General features: G+C 40.0%; 1 protein-coding gene and 1 non-coding gene across 2 annotated transcripts; both read left to right on the top strand.

Annotated features, from left to right (window-relative positions):
* The first annotated feature begins 1,228 nt into the window (after positions 1 to 1,228).
* LOC104418831 (cyclase-associated protein 1) lies at positions 1,229 to 5,711 on the top strand. Its single transcript, XM_010030281.3, has 10 exons — positions 1,229 to 1,712; positions 2,484 to 2,652; positions 2,736 to 2,800; positions 3,192 to 3,507; positions 3,586 to 3,733; positions 3,809 to 3,918; positions 4,067 to 4,122; positions 4,217 to 4,273; positions 4,426 to 4,569; positions 5,283 to 5,711. The coding sequence occupies exons 1-10, from the start codon at positions 1,431 to 1,433 to the stop codon at positions 5,367 to 5,369; spliced, it is 1,434 nt and encodes a 477-aa protein (XP_010028583.2). The 5' UTR covers positions 1,229 to 1,430; the 3' UTR covers positions 5,370 to 5,711.
* A 1,191-nt stretch (positions 5,712 to 6,902) lies between these two features.
* Positions 6,903 to 6,974, top strand: TRNAE-UUC. The gene has a single exon. It is a non-coding gene; the product is annotated as a tRNA-Glu (tRNA).
* Positions 6,975 to 15,448: the final 8,474 nt, after the last annotated feature.

Genomic DNA, 15,448 nt, shown 5'->3' with positions numbered 1-15,448 from the left:
TTCTTAAATCGTGTGCTGACACAAAGAAGAAAATCATCCGATTTCACAAAATGGAGTCGCCATTGTCGGCTTGGGGAAGATATTTATGATTGAACTCCCCTGCTCCGCATAATTATTAAAAATAAAAAAAACATTGACGTACATTATGAGCTTCAGGAGTGAAACTTGCAAGGATTACTCAGAGTCGCTCATGATGTGCTTCATCTACCGGAGGAGGCTCATAAAGGATTGCGGGCACGAGCGCTTACGTCCACCTGGCGACTCGATAATAGACAGAGACCGTCTCCTCAGCTCCCATTGGAGCGATGGCGGCCGAAAGACGGTTCTGATCCATTCACTAAACTCGCGGCTCTTCTCGAGTTTCTTTTCTCATGAACACATTGTCAAATGAAAGTGAATAGTGTCAGTTGAGCTCGACCTATTTTATCGCATGGAAGTCATGATTGATAGAAAACCCAATGAAATAAAAGCAGCCCATGCGTACTACTCGACGTGTTAAAATGAGTTACAAACTTATTTTTTCACTTATATTTGATGGATTTAGTCATTATATAAGTTGGCTATGTTTAGTTTTGATTAAAAATGGACATATTTTAGTAAATAAATTGAATTAGATAAGTGTTAGATTTGATGTTAGTTACTAAATGTGTATTGCTTATAAATAGATAAATTTAGATTGGATCATTTGCGATCCATTCCAGAACCCAACCCGCATGGCTCTACTCACTTCTAGCGTGTTCAAAATCATCGTTCGAGTCAGCTTTGAGCTCGGCCTGCTTGGCCGTCCGCAGGTGGTTACATCATGAACCATCATCAAGCTTCACGCCCACGCCTCCACTCACTTGGGCTGACCTTCCTCATCCTTCCCACTTCCTCGTGCTCGCTCGCCAGGCATGTCAGGCACGATCCACGACACCCCCACATCATTCAAATAGAAAAATGCCCCATGATGACCCGAAGTGGGCAACAAATCATCAAAATCCACTCGCTAATCTACTCCGTAATCAAGTCAGCCGTAATCTAAACTCGGATTTGCCATTACCAACTCGCCAACGCGGGATTTCTCCATTTAACCTTCAACCTGATCCGTAAGATGGCAAACCTTTTTCCAATTGTCCCTATTTTACTCGACACATCGACCGCCAAATTCTCAGGTGCGGACACGTGTCCCCTTATCCCGCCCAAGACCGCGCAAAACCTGAAAATCCTCACTATTCCCTCACTTTCGGCGAATTCGAAACAGCGCATAAAGGAACACGGAAAGAACATTCTCTACCCCAAGACGACGACGACGACGACGACGACGACGCCGCGCCTTATATAAACCATCGCCACTCCTGGCCATTCCCTTCTTTCTCCCCAGATCCAATCCTTCCAGAGATCTGAAAATAGTCTCCAGAAACTTCTGAGCTCTTCCGAGTTCCGTCCGGATGGAGGAGAAGCTGGTACAGCGGCTGGAAGCGGCGGTCGCGCGCCTCGAGGCGGTGTCCGCCGCCCGGGGTGTTCCCGCCGCGGCGGGGGACGACGGCGGGGACGCGCTGGCCGCGACGGATCCGGCGATCCTGGCCTTCGACGATCTGATGGCGCAGTACGTGGCTAGGGTTTCGAGCGCGGCGGAGAAGATCGGGGGGCGGGTGCTGGACGTCACCAAGGTCGTTGGGGAAGCGTTCAGCGCCCAGAAGGAGCTTCTCATCCAAATCAAGCAGACGCAGGTGAGTTTGACGTGGATTGGGGAAAATCTTTTGGACACGTATCGAGCTTTGTGAGCTAAGGATTGGCGATCGATCGTCTCTTTTTCTTTCTGAATGTTCGTGTCCATTTCTTCGATTCGTTTGTTGATATGAGGTTTGAGTGGCCCTTTTTGTGGTTATTGGCCGTAAATGGAACTCGTAACTTGCTTTTTTGAAACTCGTAGTACTTGGCTAGTGATATTTATAGATCTCTTACGTTAGGTTCGTTGAAGGCTTTTCCGGCGGCACCGAAGCGCTTAGTTATCCTGCATTGCGTCGTATGTATTGGGTATAAGTGGCCTTTCGCCTCTTTTTCTATTATTAATAATATTTAGATTCTTGATTTTCAGCGGGAGGAGAATCTAATCTTCTCTTCATTCATAATTGAACCTTTTCCCTTCAAGTTCGTTTCAATTGTTTGGGCAAGGACAAAGATTGTTTCGCTTTTTTGACGACTAATGCCACACGCTTTTAATTTCAAATCTGGGAGTTACGACATTGCCTTTCACTATTCGTAGCGAATTTGAATTAATTTACATATAGATTGAGGCAGGAGCTGGGGTTAGATAATAAGAATTGGGTGGTGTGAAACCCTCAATTAAGTGTCTGCGGGAAAATGGAATAGACCAATGGGATGGATGGTGAGTGCTTATTATTTGTACATATCATATGTGGCATCTGTTTGCATCCCTGGCAATTCTATACTGATGACTGGGCTGTATATGTTTACATGGGTTTTTGTGTTTTGCGCAGAAACCTGACCTTGCAGGTTTGGGCGAGTTTCTTAAGCCACTAAATGAAGTAATCATGAAAGCAAATGCATTGACTGAGGGAAGGCGATCTGATTTCTTTAATCACTTGAAAGCTGCTGCTGACAGTCTCGCCGCATTAGCATGGATTGCATACACAGGCAAAGATTGTGGTAAGTTAAAAAGTTTTTATGTCTAGCTACAACAGATCATTGCCGAACCTCCCTTTTGATTTTCCTTTTCCTGTTTTCCTAAGGTATGAGCATGCCAATTGCCCATGTGGAGGAAAGTTGGCAAATGGCAGAGTTCTACAACAACAAGGTACTGGGAGTATATGTATGCTAAATGTGATTAGCTGACTTTGGTAGTCAATGAAGGATCCTATTGCTGTAGTAAGTAGTATCTAAAGAGTCGGTGATCAGTTTTGCAGTGATTTTTGCTACTAGAAGTTTACCTAGGTGCTACAATCTTCCTTTGAACCACTATTGGGGAGCAATACTAATGGAATAGTGTGAAAGAGCTTGTAGGTTTTATTTATTTTGTGTGGAGATGATTAATACATGATAATACTTGCGTCATCATGTGGATGATATGGCAGGAGATATCCCTTGTCTTACTAGCTATCACACAACCAACTAAGACTTCAACTCTATGTAACTTTCACTGCTTTAGCTTAGTGATAATGTGTGTTGATCTTGTCTCGACATCGTAGGTACTGGTGGAGTACAGGAACAAGGACCCAGATCATGTGGAATGGGCAAAAGCTCTGAAAGAACTCTATTTGCCAGGTTTAAGGGAATATGTGAAAGCTTTTTACCCATTGGGTCCAGTGTGGAGTCCTAATGGAAAAGTAGCCACTCCTGCTGTGTCAAAAGCTCCAGCAAAAAGTGCGCCTGCACCTGCCCCTCCTCCTCCCCCACCAGCATCGCTCTTCAGTTCTGACTCTCCACAAGCTTCATCATCTCGCCCGAAGCAGGGAATGGCTGCTGTTTTCCAGGAAATTAATTCGGGGAAGCCTGTAACTTCTGGTAATTGCGTCTTTTCTCTGCATTTTATTCATCATATATCAAAATGGTGCAATGGGGAATGATATTTATGATTCACAGGGCTAAGAAAGGTCACGGCTGATATGAAGACAAAGAACCGTACTGATAGAACTGGAGTTGTTGGTGCTGGTGAAAAAGAATGTCGTACTGCTTCACCATCTTTTTCAAAAGCTGGACCTCCTAAATTAGAGCTACTAATGGGTCGGAAGTAAGTTACTTTGCTTTTATTTAATGTCGAAAATAAATGCAGCGATATGATTTATGTATTTGTCACTGTGGGCAGATGGGCTGTTGAAAATCAAATTGGAAAGAAAAACTTGGTTATTGATGACTGTGATTCAAAACAGACTGTCTATGTGTTTGGATGCAAAGATTCTGTCTTGCAGATTCAAGGTACATTATGCGCTTTGAAATGTTTGCTGTCATATGGCTACTTCAACTCTTAAGTTTGGCTAGGGTTGCTGAAGTTTTGGGAGCTCTTCTTTCTGGTCAGTTGAATGGAGATGCTAGAGGCAACTGATCTTTGTTTGACCAATTGCAGGGAAAGTTAACAACATAACTGTTGACAAGTGCACTAAAATGGGAATTGTTTTTACGGTAAGTATCAGCTTTTTAGATATGTGCATGTTTGTATTGTTATATAAGAGATGCATACTGAGGCACATGTTATCCTGCCTTTTACTTATTGCAGGATGTCGTTGCTGCTTGTGAGATTGTGAACTGCAATGGTGTTGAAGTGCAATGTCAGGTACTATGTTTGTGCAAGCTTGTGTATTCAGACAGATCCCAAATTTATGGAGATATTCTTTGATCCTCTTTGCTTCCAAGAGTTACAATAGCTTCTCCAAGTGAAAAAGATGATCTTCCTTGGTAACAACATTTACCATCCTGCAATTTCAGGGATCAGCTCCAACAATATCTGTGGATAACACTGCTGGCTGCCAGTTGTACTTGAGCAAAGATTCCTTGGGTGCATCCATAACAACAGCTAAGTCGAGCGAGATCAATGTTTTAGTACCTGGTGCTGAGCCTGACAGTGACTGGGTACATTCACATCTCTTAGACATTTTCTTCTCCAGACAACTTCAAATTGTTCAAGTGCTTTTATTTCTTTTCTGATCTGTGTCCTTAGATGGTTTGTATATATAACACATTTTGGCAGTTAAGTAGGAATATTAGAGTTCTAGTGTTTGATATTTGTCATATGCAAATGCCTTCTTCATGAGCTTGTCTCCCATGGAATAAGCGTGGGAGGAAAATGGTTCGTGACTGGCACATATTCTAATCCTTTACCAGTAGAAAAGCCCTTTATCCCATTATATTAACTCCCTATTCCGCTTCTTGCCCAATAAAAGGCGTTCTTGCATTAGCTGGCCAAGAAAAGAGATGAATCAATGCATGAATCAATTTTTTGCTTGTCACTTGCTTCCATGACATTTGCTTTCTTTGATAATAGTCATTCAGTGAATCATCCGATGCCTTTTCACTCTGGTGGAGAAATATATTTGTATGTGCTTTGGTGAGTTAGCCAGGAGTAAGCTTAGAAAAGGTTATGAGTGGCAGATGCATGATTTAGGTTGAGGGGACAGATATTTTCAAGGGGGCGGGGGCAGAGAGGAGGAAAAAGAAGGGGAAGAGAGAAGAGAAAAAAAAGGAAGGGGGGTTGGAGAGGGAGAAAGAGAGGACTACAAATGAAGCTGGTGGACTTCTGTTTTAACATATATTGTAGTTAATTAATCAAAGCCATTGTGTTGCAGGCGGAGCATTCTTTGCCGCAGCAGTACATACATGCATATAAAGATGGGCAGTTTGTGACTACTCCAGTCTCTCACTCTGGCGGGTAAATGAGATTTCTTCAGCTGTCCTGTGCCTACCATGATTCTTCCATTCTTTTAGCGGTTGATGGTGGTTTTATATTTTTCTTATGCCTGATTCATTTGTCATTAGAACTCGACTACATGGTTGTATGCTATTCTGCTTTGCTTGGTTCATTGAGTTTTTCAATGTCAATGTATACGGTTTTGTAGCTCTGTTCTACATGGGTTTGGTTGTTGTGAGCCCTTTTGTCTATCTCCTCATGTTGTACAAGAATGTACACTTTGTAATGTGTTCTTATGATGAAGTTCTGCTAATTTCAATCTGTAGACATTGCGATTGTGTCAACATGAGGGCATGTAGTTCGTGTAGTTGGTGGTTGGTATATAAAAGTTCTGACATGATGGATCATACATGGGATATGGGTCCTCTAATCTTCTGTTGGAGTTGGCAAGCTTCACCCGTTTGATGTAGTTTTTGTGTCGAGCTAGTAACTACTGGCTATAGTCAATAGTTTGAGCCACGGATTTCGTCCATTTTCTAGCCCATGGTTTTGTGGATACTTCTGGAAGTTAGTAAGATCATGTTTACTAATACGAGCAATATGATGATAATAGTTGCTTTTTGTGACGCTGGCACATGTTGTCAGGTCTTCTTTGTGGTTGTATTCCGCCGAAACAATGTCCGAAGAAATTAACAAACAATAACTCGGTAGTACTGTAGGACTAAAAGAGAAGTGGAAAGGAGGGTAAACATACAATCCACAAAATGCATATTGTCGATCTTGTCGAGTCTCCTTTCTGAATACAATTCAGGAGCAAGATGTGAATGAATGCAATTCAGAAGCCAGAAGTTATGGATAACTTTGCGACCAAAAGAGAAATTATGCAACGTCAATGCTGCCACGGACGTGTTTCCTCCTTGCGCCTCCCTCGTAATTCTTCGATAACCATTTGTCGACTGACCTAGCCAATTTTTCACCTTCAAAGTTACGGGCCATTCAATTCAACAGCTTGGAAACGGAGGCTTAGATTGGATTCGAAGTTTGATTCATATCCTCGAGACCAACCAACAATTTCTCTAGTCCTGACTGTTCACAGCGCTGTCAGCAAACTATGCATGAGAGGTTGAAGCAAAACAAACGGTTTTTTCTTTCTTCTGGTAAGTTCCCGAACTTAAATTCACTAAAATGGGTTAGAAAGAGTAATAGTTTCATGAAGAAAACTAAAGTCGATATCCTCAATTCCTAATAATAAATCCACACAAAATCAAAATCTACCCTATTTCGAATTTAAGGGAGAATCAGCATGTGCTACTTCAAATACAACAGATAAAAAGATTAATAAGCAACAGATTTGGTTTAATAAAAGCTGATGCTCGGCCCAATACGAAAAAATAGTTTGATACGATCGTTAAACTTTTTAATTTCCGGAAACGTGCTGTTCCGTCGAATCAAACCGCACCAAATCCACTCAACTTTTATACGAAAAAGACAGAAATAACAGGCCCTTTCCTGGATTCCAAGATAATATATTAGATAATTCTTAACGGAGGGTCACATCTCCGTTGTCGTCCAGCGGTTAGGATATCTGGCTTTCACCCAGGAGACCCGGGTTCGATTCCCGGCAACGGAATTTTTTTTTCTTTTCAATCTATATTCTCTCGCTAGTTTTCCTGTTTTCCCTTGAATTGGCTTGGTTAATTTCATGACTTATGAATTGTTTCAATTTACGGTAGAGATTTGATCAGATGCTTCTAATCATTGTAATAAAAAAAAACTCAATAAATTTTGTTAAAAAGTCTGAAACCTATTGCATTTTTATCAATTTAAAATTTTTTTAATTATGTTACTTGAGTAAATTGGATTAATTTTGATTGAAACTTATTAATGTGAGTTTTTCAATCTATTTTCTCTCACTCTCTTCCCTATTTTTCCTTGAATTTGCTTGGTTTATTTCATGACTTATGAATTGCTTCAATTTACGGTAGAGATTCGATCGGATGCTTCTACTCATCGTAATCAAAAACTCAATAAATTTTGTCAAAAAGTCTAAAACCTATTATATTTTTATCAATTCAAATTTTTTTAATTATGCTAATTGAGTCCATCAGGTTAATTTTGATTGAAAATCATTTATGTGAACTCTAGGCCGTCTTACGTGGCGTGGGAGGTGGCACTGATGTAAACAATTTTTTAATTGTTCATTTTTTTTTATGTTTTTTTTTCTCTTTTCCTTCTTTTCTTTTCTATTTATTGTGGCGGCAAGGGCCATGAGGCCCTCGCCCACCTTGCCAGCCATAGGCGAGAGAGCCTTGTCCAACTTTGGGTGAGGGCTCGGCAACCCTTTGCCGGCACAACAAGAAAATAATAAAGGAGGAAAAGAGAAAGAAAATAAAAAGAAAGGAAACATAAAAGAAAAAAAAAAAAAAAGATATGTTATTAAATATTGTTTGTATTAGCACTACCGGAATAGACTCAATTGACAAAACATAAAACTGTTAAGACTCAATTGGAACAATGAAAATGTTTATTGCTGAAATGGAAAAATTTAAAATATGTTTAAGCATTTTTGGACAATTTTGTGGAATTCGCATACCAATGCCTCACATGGAATGTGAGAGATTTAAATTGGAATTAATTATTGACATGAACTAATCACAAAGAAAATTATAAAAAACTTTGCAAAGCATTCACCTTGCAAAACGGAATCGAATCAAATGGGGCGGAACACTTCTATATAGGCTAAAGATTTTGGAGGAATTACTTTATTGCCGTTCCTAATCCGATCCTCATAATAATTGATATGAAATGATATTTGGTACCTTAATTAATGAGACATAATGCCTTGTCTTTCTTCGTTTGGTGCAATTTCCAAAACCTAACATAATTCCAAATCATATGTAACTTTCACTAGAGATATTATTTTTTTTGTCGAAAAAATTGTACTCATGGCTCAAAAGGATATATGGGAGGTATGGGAGGTACATAGACTTTTGTGGTAAAGTAAACCGATGTAGAGCAAATGCTAGAACACTACAAAATAAAGCCAAATCTAGAAAATAAGAAGGATCAATGAAGTACCGGTAGAGTTAAGCACACACTTGTTCCAAAAGAATGGGTCTGTCAAGCAAAATAATTGATGACTAATTACTAGATCTTGTATCATTATTAGTGACAAGTACACGCCGAAAATTCCTTTCCCAATAACTATGACGTTGCTAGTTGGTAGTGTGTGTCTAGGTTTGGATTCCTCTACACTATCGCTACACGGATATAACCAAAATAGGTTGAATAAACACAAATCTTACCTTTGAAAAAGCAAATCTTCATAGTTCAACAAGATGCCAAAACTCGTCAGAGGACCTATACATGGACAGAGCATGGGGTATTGAATCCTCAAAAACATTATTAAACTCTCAGATATAAATCAGAAGAGAAGAACTCCTAAGTCTAGAACTGGATTCGGAGTATTCAAACTCTCAAATCTAGAACTAGGTCGGGAGAGCACAACTCTGAGATCTAGATTGGGAGAGACGAAAGTGCGAAAAAAAATCAAAGAAAATTAAAATAGATGGAGGAGAGGGTGAGACTAGCTAAAACCCTCCCTATGATTGAAGGTTGAAGAAGACAATGAAGAGAGAGAGAAAAAGACTTTTCATCTTTTTTCAATCACAAAAACTATAGTTGAGATATTAAGAAGCAATCTATTGACATTTTTAAGGAGTAACCAAAGGATGTTTTCGTTAAGTAATTAAATGAGAAAAAAAAATCTCAAAGTCATAATGTGCTGATTCTTTATGTGATATGTTTCTTAATTTTAATAATTAAATTCTAGAAATTAATTGCAATCGAACCAACTCACTCGTGTTGATGTTGGTACATATTCACTCGCTTCCTCTCACGCTCTCTCCACACCAACAATCGCAAAGATTGGAACTATTGGGAATGACTGATCCCCGAAAACCCGGATTCGACACTAAATCGAACCCCTAAATCAATGCGGAAGCGAAGCCCAAGAAAACGACACGTATCACCGATCGTAAAGCACACCACGGATTCGAGCGTACCTTGATTGCCACAGATTAGACACCGACGCCGTTAGAGGGAAATCGAGCCTTGTTCGATCCGAGGAGGCAAACTCCTTCAATTGCTTCCTTTGTTTCGCTTTTGGAGAAAACGGGAGAGAGGGAGAGAGCGTTGAGAGAAAAACAGCGTACGTACAATTTACCAACGGTTGTTTTCTCTCTCTCTCCTCCCTTTTATACCTCCCTCTTTCCACGGGCCTTATTCCGTGGGCCGGGCTTTCTAGGCCCAACTTTGGCGGATGGGCCTTAAGCCCAAATCAAATAAAGCCTTCATCTCCCACTCGCACATGGTGGTCCAAAACCAACATGGGCGGACAGGCCCTACTCAGGCCCATCAGAGAATAATCCATCATAGACTCTCTCTTAACATGGTGGGCCGAACAATATTCTCTTTACCTCTCTTCAACATTAAATACCGGTGAATAATCCGTGCGACCAAGATATCTTTGAGAGCTCGTTGCTATACATCATTAGGAATATATAGCAGCTCATTAATGGGCGTCATACTCGAGTAGATTTAGTATGCAGTACCCTAGATCGATCAATCACATCTATATCTCTCTTGATCTCTTTTAAACATGATATATATATTGTATTCACAATTATAATTATCACAAAGACAGTCATAATTGGTCGACCAGTGAATACAAAAACATAATGTGATTCTCCAAAATCGATCTTCCTCTTTCCTTCAAACTCTCAATTTCAGTCCAGCTTGCTTTTCTAGAAATGCCCCATTAGATCGAATCAACTCATGACCATTGGCAACACCCTAAGATAGCAAACACTAAATAGAAATCTTGAGAATAAGTAAGAGTCCGAGGGGACTAAAAATTGAGGAACTCTTTTTCCTCAAGAGTCTCACACGTCATAAAAGTTGAGATCAAACTTTTTGCCACTCTTATTGGTCGTCTTATGCATACGTAGTATGAAATACGTATTACGGTATTAACTCATTTCCCATGGAGCGTATGTCTACACTTTTCAATACCGTACAGATGATAGTTCAGACATACCTAATGTCTAACTTGAGTTCACGTATCTACTCAATCACAAAATTCATCGAACTCACATCGGCATTTTAGACGAGATAAAGTAAAATATGTGGGTTATTTTACTTTCGGACATAGTAAGTATTATGTCCTCATCTTAACACTTAGTTAAGGCGACATGCGTGTTTTAAGCTTGAGCTCTCGATTATCACCTAGATAATAAGCTTAAAACAGTCTCATCTCTATTTATCACACAGTAAATAGAGGCGATTACCCGTGTGAGTGGGCTAATCTTATATCTGTCCGACATACTTCTTAACTTAAAATAATGCACTAAGCATTAAGATGCATAAAGATCATACAAAGATTCATAGGCATTAATCAATGAAAAACAAAATTTCATAAATGTGAACAACTCAGGAAATTACAACCAAGGTACATCGGACTACGCAATCCTAGAGATTTTACATGACCACAAAACACATCTCTAGGTATTGGCTTTGTCATAGGATCTGCTACCATTCTATGCGTAGATATGTACCGTAAGTTCACATCCTTTCGTGCAATCATATCTTTTACAAAGTTATACTTGGTATCTATATGTTTGGTCTTGCCATGATACTTTGGATCTTTGGTGTACGCTATAGCTGCTTGGCTATCACGGTTAACCAACAATGGATTTGCAGCTTTCTCAATAACACCTAAATGATCCAAGAATCTCTTAAGCCAAACTGCTTCTTGTCTTCTCTTTGATAATGCCACGAACTCAGCTTCCATCGTGGATAAGGCTATGCAGGTTTGCTTCTTACTACTCCATGATATTGCGCCATTGCTCGGTAAGAAAGCAAATCCCGAGGTAGATTTCCTTTCATCTAAATCTCCTCCCAATCGGCATCTCGAATAGCCTTCAAGTCGCAGATCCTTTCCTTGGTAATTCAACTTGTAATCAGCGGTTCCCTTCGGATACCTCGGTATTCTTTTGACAGCTTTCCAATGTCTTTGGACTGGATTGGATTGGTATCTACTCACCATTCCAACTGCAAAACATATGTCGGGTCTTGTACACATCATAGCGTACATCAAGCTGCAATGCACTTGCATAAGGAACATGTTTCATTTGTTCCTTCTCTTGTGGAGTCCTTGGACACGAGGCTATGGCTCAATCCTTCACCTTTTGCAATAGGAGTGTCTATGGGTTTACAATCTTGCATACGAAACCGTTCTAGAACCTTGTTTATATAAGTTTCTTGCGAAAGAGACAACGATCTCTTCAAACGATCTCTTGAAATCTTAACTCCAAGAATGTATGCAGCCTCACCCATATCCTTCATCTCAAAGTTGGAAGACAACCAACTTTTGACAGTCTTAACAAACTCCATATTGCTTCCAAAGCAATTAGTATATCATCAACATATAATGATATGATCACAAATTGATCCTTGGATCTTTTGATATATACACAATGATCCTCATCAATCATCGTAAAATCATATGCCATTATGGCATTATGAAAGCGTATATACCATTGTCTTGATGGCGCTTAAGACCATATATCGACCTCAAAAGTCGACATACTTTTTCTTCTTGGCCTTTCACTATGAAACCAACAGGTTTGTTCCATATATATTTCTTCCTCTAATTGTCCATTGAGGAAAGCGGTCTTTACATCCATTTGATGTAACTCAAGATCCAGACTAGCCACTATTGCCGAATAATGCGAATCGAGGTAAATCTCACTACGGAGAAAATGTATCTTCATAATCAATTCCTTCCGTTGATTATACCCCTTCGCCACAAGGCGAGCCTTATGCCTTTCAATCGAGCCATCAGCCTTTCGCTTTATTTTGAGAACCCATTTGTTCCCAATAGCTCTGCGTCCTTTTGGCGATCAACCGGTTCCCGAGACTTGGTTTGATTTCATTGACTCCATTTCCTCTTCCATTGCATTGATCCATTTTTCCTTACTAGGGCAATTGAGCCTCATTAATATTTCTTGGCTCATCCTCATCTTGTGGAGCAACCATAAAAGTTTCCCCTTCAATGCCAAAACGTCGACGACGGGGAATACTATGGCGACTTGTTCGCCTAATGGGAGATTGCACACTTTGCACATCATTTCCCATTATGCTCCCACTTGGATTAGGTAATGATGTCGTCTCATCAAGTGGTTGCAATTGAGAATGAGTTGAATTCAATTCATCACTTCTCATATTACTCCCACTTGGACGAAGTCCACTAAGGTCATTATCCTGATCCAAGGTCTCAAATAGAGAACAATCTTCCCATATTTCGCCCTTCTTAGGAAATTCATCCTCTAAGAATGTGACATCTCGTGATTCAAACTCAGTTATACTTCCACTTTCTTGCTCACCTATGAACACATACCCTTTTGAGTGTTCGAGTATCTTATGAAAATACTCTTCTTTCCTCCGGGACCTAATTTCCCAAATTTGTGAGAGGACTCATGTGTGTAGGCAGCACAACCCCATGGCTTAAGAAAACTTAAGTCCGGTTTTCTACCGTCCATAACTCATATGGAGTGGAAGTAAGCGATTTGGAAGGCACCAGGTTAAGTATATAGGCGGCGGTTAACAATGCATCACTCCAAAAGGTGATAGGTAAGTTAGCATGCGCCATCATAGACCTAACCATTTCCAAAGTAGGGTTCTGTTTCTTCTCTCTCTCGCAACACCATTTTGTTGAGGAGTATACGGAATAGACAACTGTCTTTCTATTCCTTTTTCATCACATAATTTTCTGAACTCATCGATAAATATTCTCGACCTCGATCGGATCTCAATGTTTTTATTTTCTTGTCTAATTGATTTTCTACCAGGTTCATAAACCTTTTGAAACAACTTATTGCTTCAGACTTATGAGAAATCAAATAGACATATCCGAATCAGTATAGTCATCAATAAAGGTGATGAAATAAACAGCCCCATGCCTTCCTCTCACATTCATTGGACCCTGAGACATCGAATGGATTAAATGCAAAGGAAATTCAGCTCTTTTCCCTTTCCCAAATGGTTTCCGTGTTGTTTTTCCTTCTAGGCAATGCTTACATATGGGTAAATCGACTTTTCAATGTTACCCAACAAGCCCTCTTTGGCTAGTCTATTCATACGTTGTTGGCCAATGTGACCAAGTCTAGCATGCCACACATTCACATCATTATCATAGGTATAAGAAGATGTGATAAGGGAATAACAAACATTAGCATTAACATAATCAATATCTAATACAATAAAACCATCCAGAAAATAGCCACAACCATAGTAATTTGTCTCCAAAAACAAATTCACACCTCTACTACAGAAGTTCATATTAAAACCTAATTTAACCAACATTAATACAGACACTAAATTTCGACGAATCTCCGGAGCATACGATACATCATGAAGAAACAAGGTGCGTCCACCACGCATATTCAGTTGGCATGTGCCAATTCCTTTCACTTGACTCTGGAGTTGTTTCCACATAGATCCACTTAGTTCCGGTTGGTACTCGTCGGAATTCCACGAAGGATCCTCTATCCTTCGCTACATGGTCTGTCGCTCCCGAATCCCACAGTCCACAAAGGATTAGACTCGTTAGGAACACGAGAACTCGACACATAAGTAAAGTTCTGAAAAGTACAAGGGGTGCATACCTTCTTTGGCTCACGACAGTCGCGAGCATAGTGACCCTTCTTGTCACGGTTGTAGCATTTCACCCTTGCAAGCTTTTCATGCGGGGACGCTTCCCTCTTTCATGTTGGTTAAACTTGGGTTTCTTCCCCGAAGGACTCGCTTCTTCCTTGCCTTTCCCCTTATCAAACCGGTTAGGGCGCTTGCGTTTGGAGCTCGAAGCTCCATTTGAGCTAGAACCAGCATAATAAAGTTCAGCATCCGGCTTAGCCGCCAACAAGCGGTCCTCTTCCAGCTCAAGATGACGCATTGCATCCTCAAGGGTTTTGATATTTTCATTATGAGTCAGGTGCACCTTCATATGCTCCCAACTCGAGGCAAGGAACGAATCCGCTTGCACTTGTCTGCTCATCCGTGAGGACATGGCCAGCATCTCTCGGCTCGGTTATCATGTTTGACATCTTTCTAAGATGTTGCTTCATGGTCGACCATGAGGCTTCTTATAAGAGTCAAACCGATAGTGAGCCGCCTCAATCTAGTCACCGAAGTATGACCAAATCTAGCGCCAATGCTTCCCACATTTCCTTAGCATTGTCAAAACGCCGAAACTCTCGCATGACGTCATTTTCCATCCGCTCCAGCAACGTGATGCGAGCTAGAGAGTTCATTCTTTCCACGCAGAAAAAGCTTCTTTGTTTCTTTTGTCTTTGTGCAGTAGTTCCCTCTTCGGGTTCTACCATGGTCATGACAAGAGCCTCAAGTGCTTCTTGCTCTTCCAAAGACATTTGGATTTTCATTTGCCAAATTTCATAGTTGTCTCCATTGAGCTTTTCACCTTTGTTCAGCTCGGCAACTATGCTCTTTGTATTTGAAGCCATTGATCCGAACAAATCGGACAAATATGCACGAATTATTAATGCCTATCATTTATGCATCCCTATTTACATAGACCCATCACATTAATGAATAATTTCAAGTAAGGTTTCGGAGAATCAAAAGGTCACTATGTTTCCAATCATCCTCCAAAATCCTAACTTAAAACTATCATCAATATAATTGTCTTATGCAAAATCAATTCTATGAAGTTACAAAAACTTCTAAAACTACCCCTGACTAATTACCCCGACTGAACCAGCAATAATGAGAAAACAATATATAATAGAACATCTAATAAAAACAATAATGCTTTCAATTAACACAATTAGGTAGTAATCATTACATAATATGTCCACAAATCACACTTAACATATATCAAAGCAAATACAACTAACACCAAGTCAGACACGAACGGGAAAGATCATCTTTTGTTCAATTTCTTGATCTTTTCCCTTGAAACAATACAATAATATTCATTTACAAAATCCTTCACAATTTTCTTATAGGAAGCGGCTCCGTTGACAT

Source organism: Eucalyptus grandis, chromosome 9, assembly GCF_016545825.1.
Source record: "Eucalyptus grandis isolate ANBG69807.140 chromosome 9, ASM1654582v1, whole genome shotgun sequence".
NCBI lineage: Eukaryota > Viridiplantae > Streptophyta > Magnoliopsida > Myrtales > Myrtaceae > Eucalyptus > Eucalyptus grandis.
Note: the sequence above shows the minus strand (reverse complement) of the source record. Positions and strands in the feature narration are given on the sequence as shown.

Excerpts from the sequence above, each read along its gene's own strand:
- LOC104418831 (XM_010030281.3), top strand. The coding sequence starts at position 1,431 with ATGGAGGAGAAGCTGGTACAGCGGCTGGAAGCGGCGGTCGCGCGCCTC. Across the intron at positions 2,653-2,735 it reads ATACACAGGCAAAGATTGTG|GTATGAGCATGCCAATTGCC; the intron begins GTAAGTTAAAAA and ends TGTTTTCCTAAG. Across the intron at positions 4,570-5,282 it reads CTGAGCCTGACAGTGACTGG|GCGGAGCATTCTTTGCCGCA; the intron begins GTACATTCACAT and ends ATTGTGTTGCAG.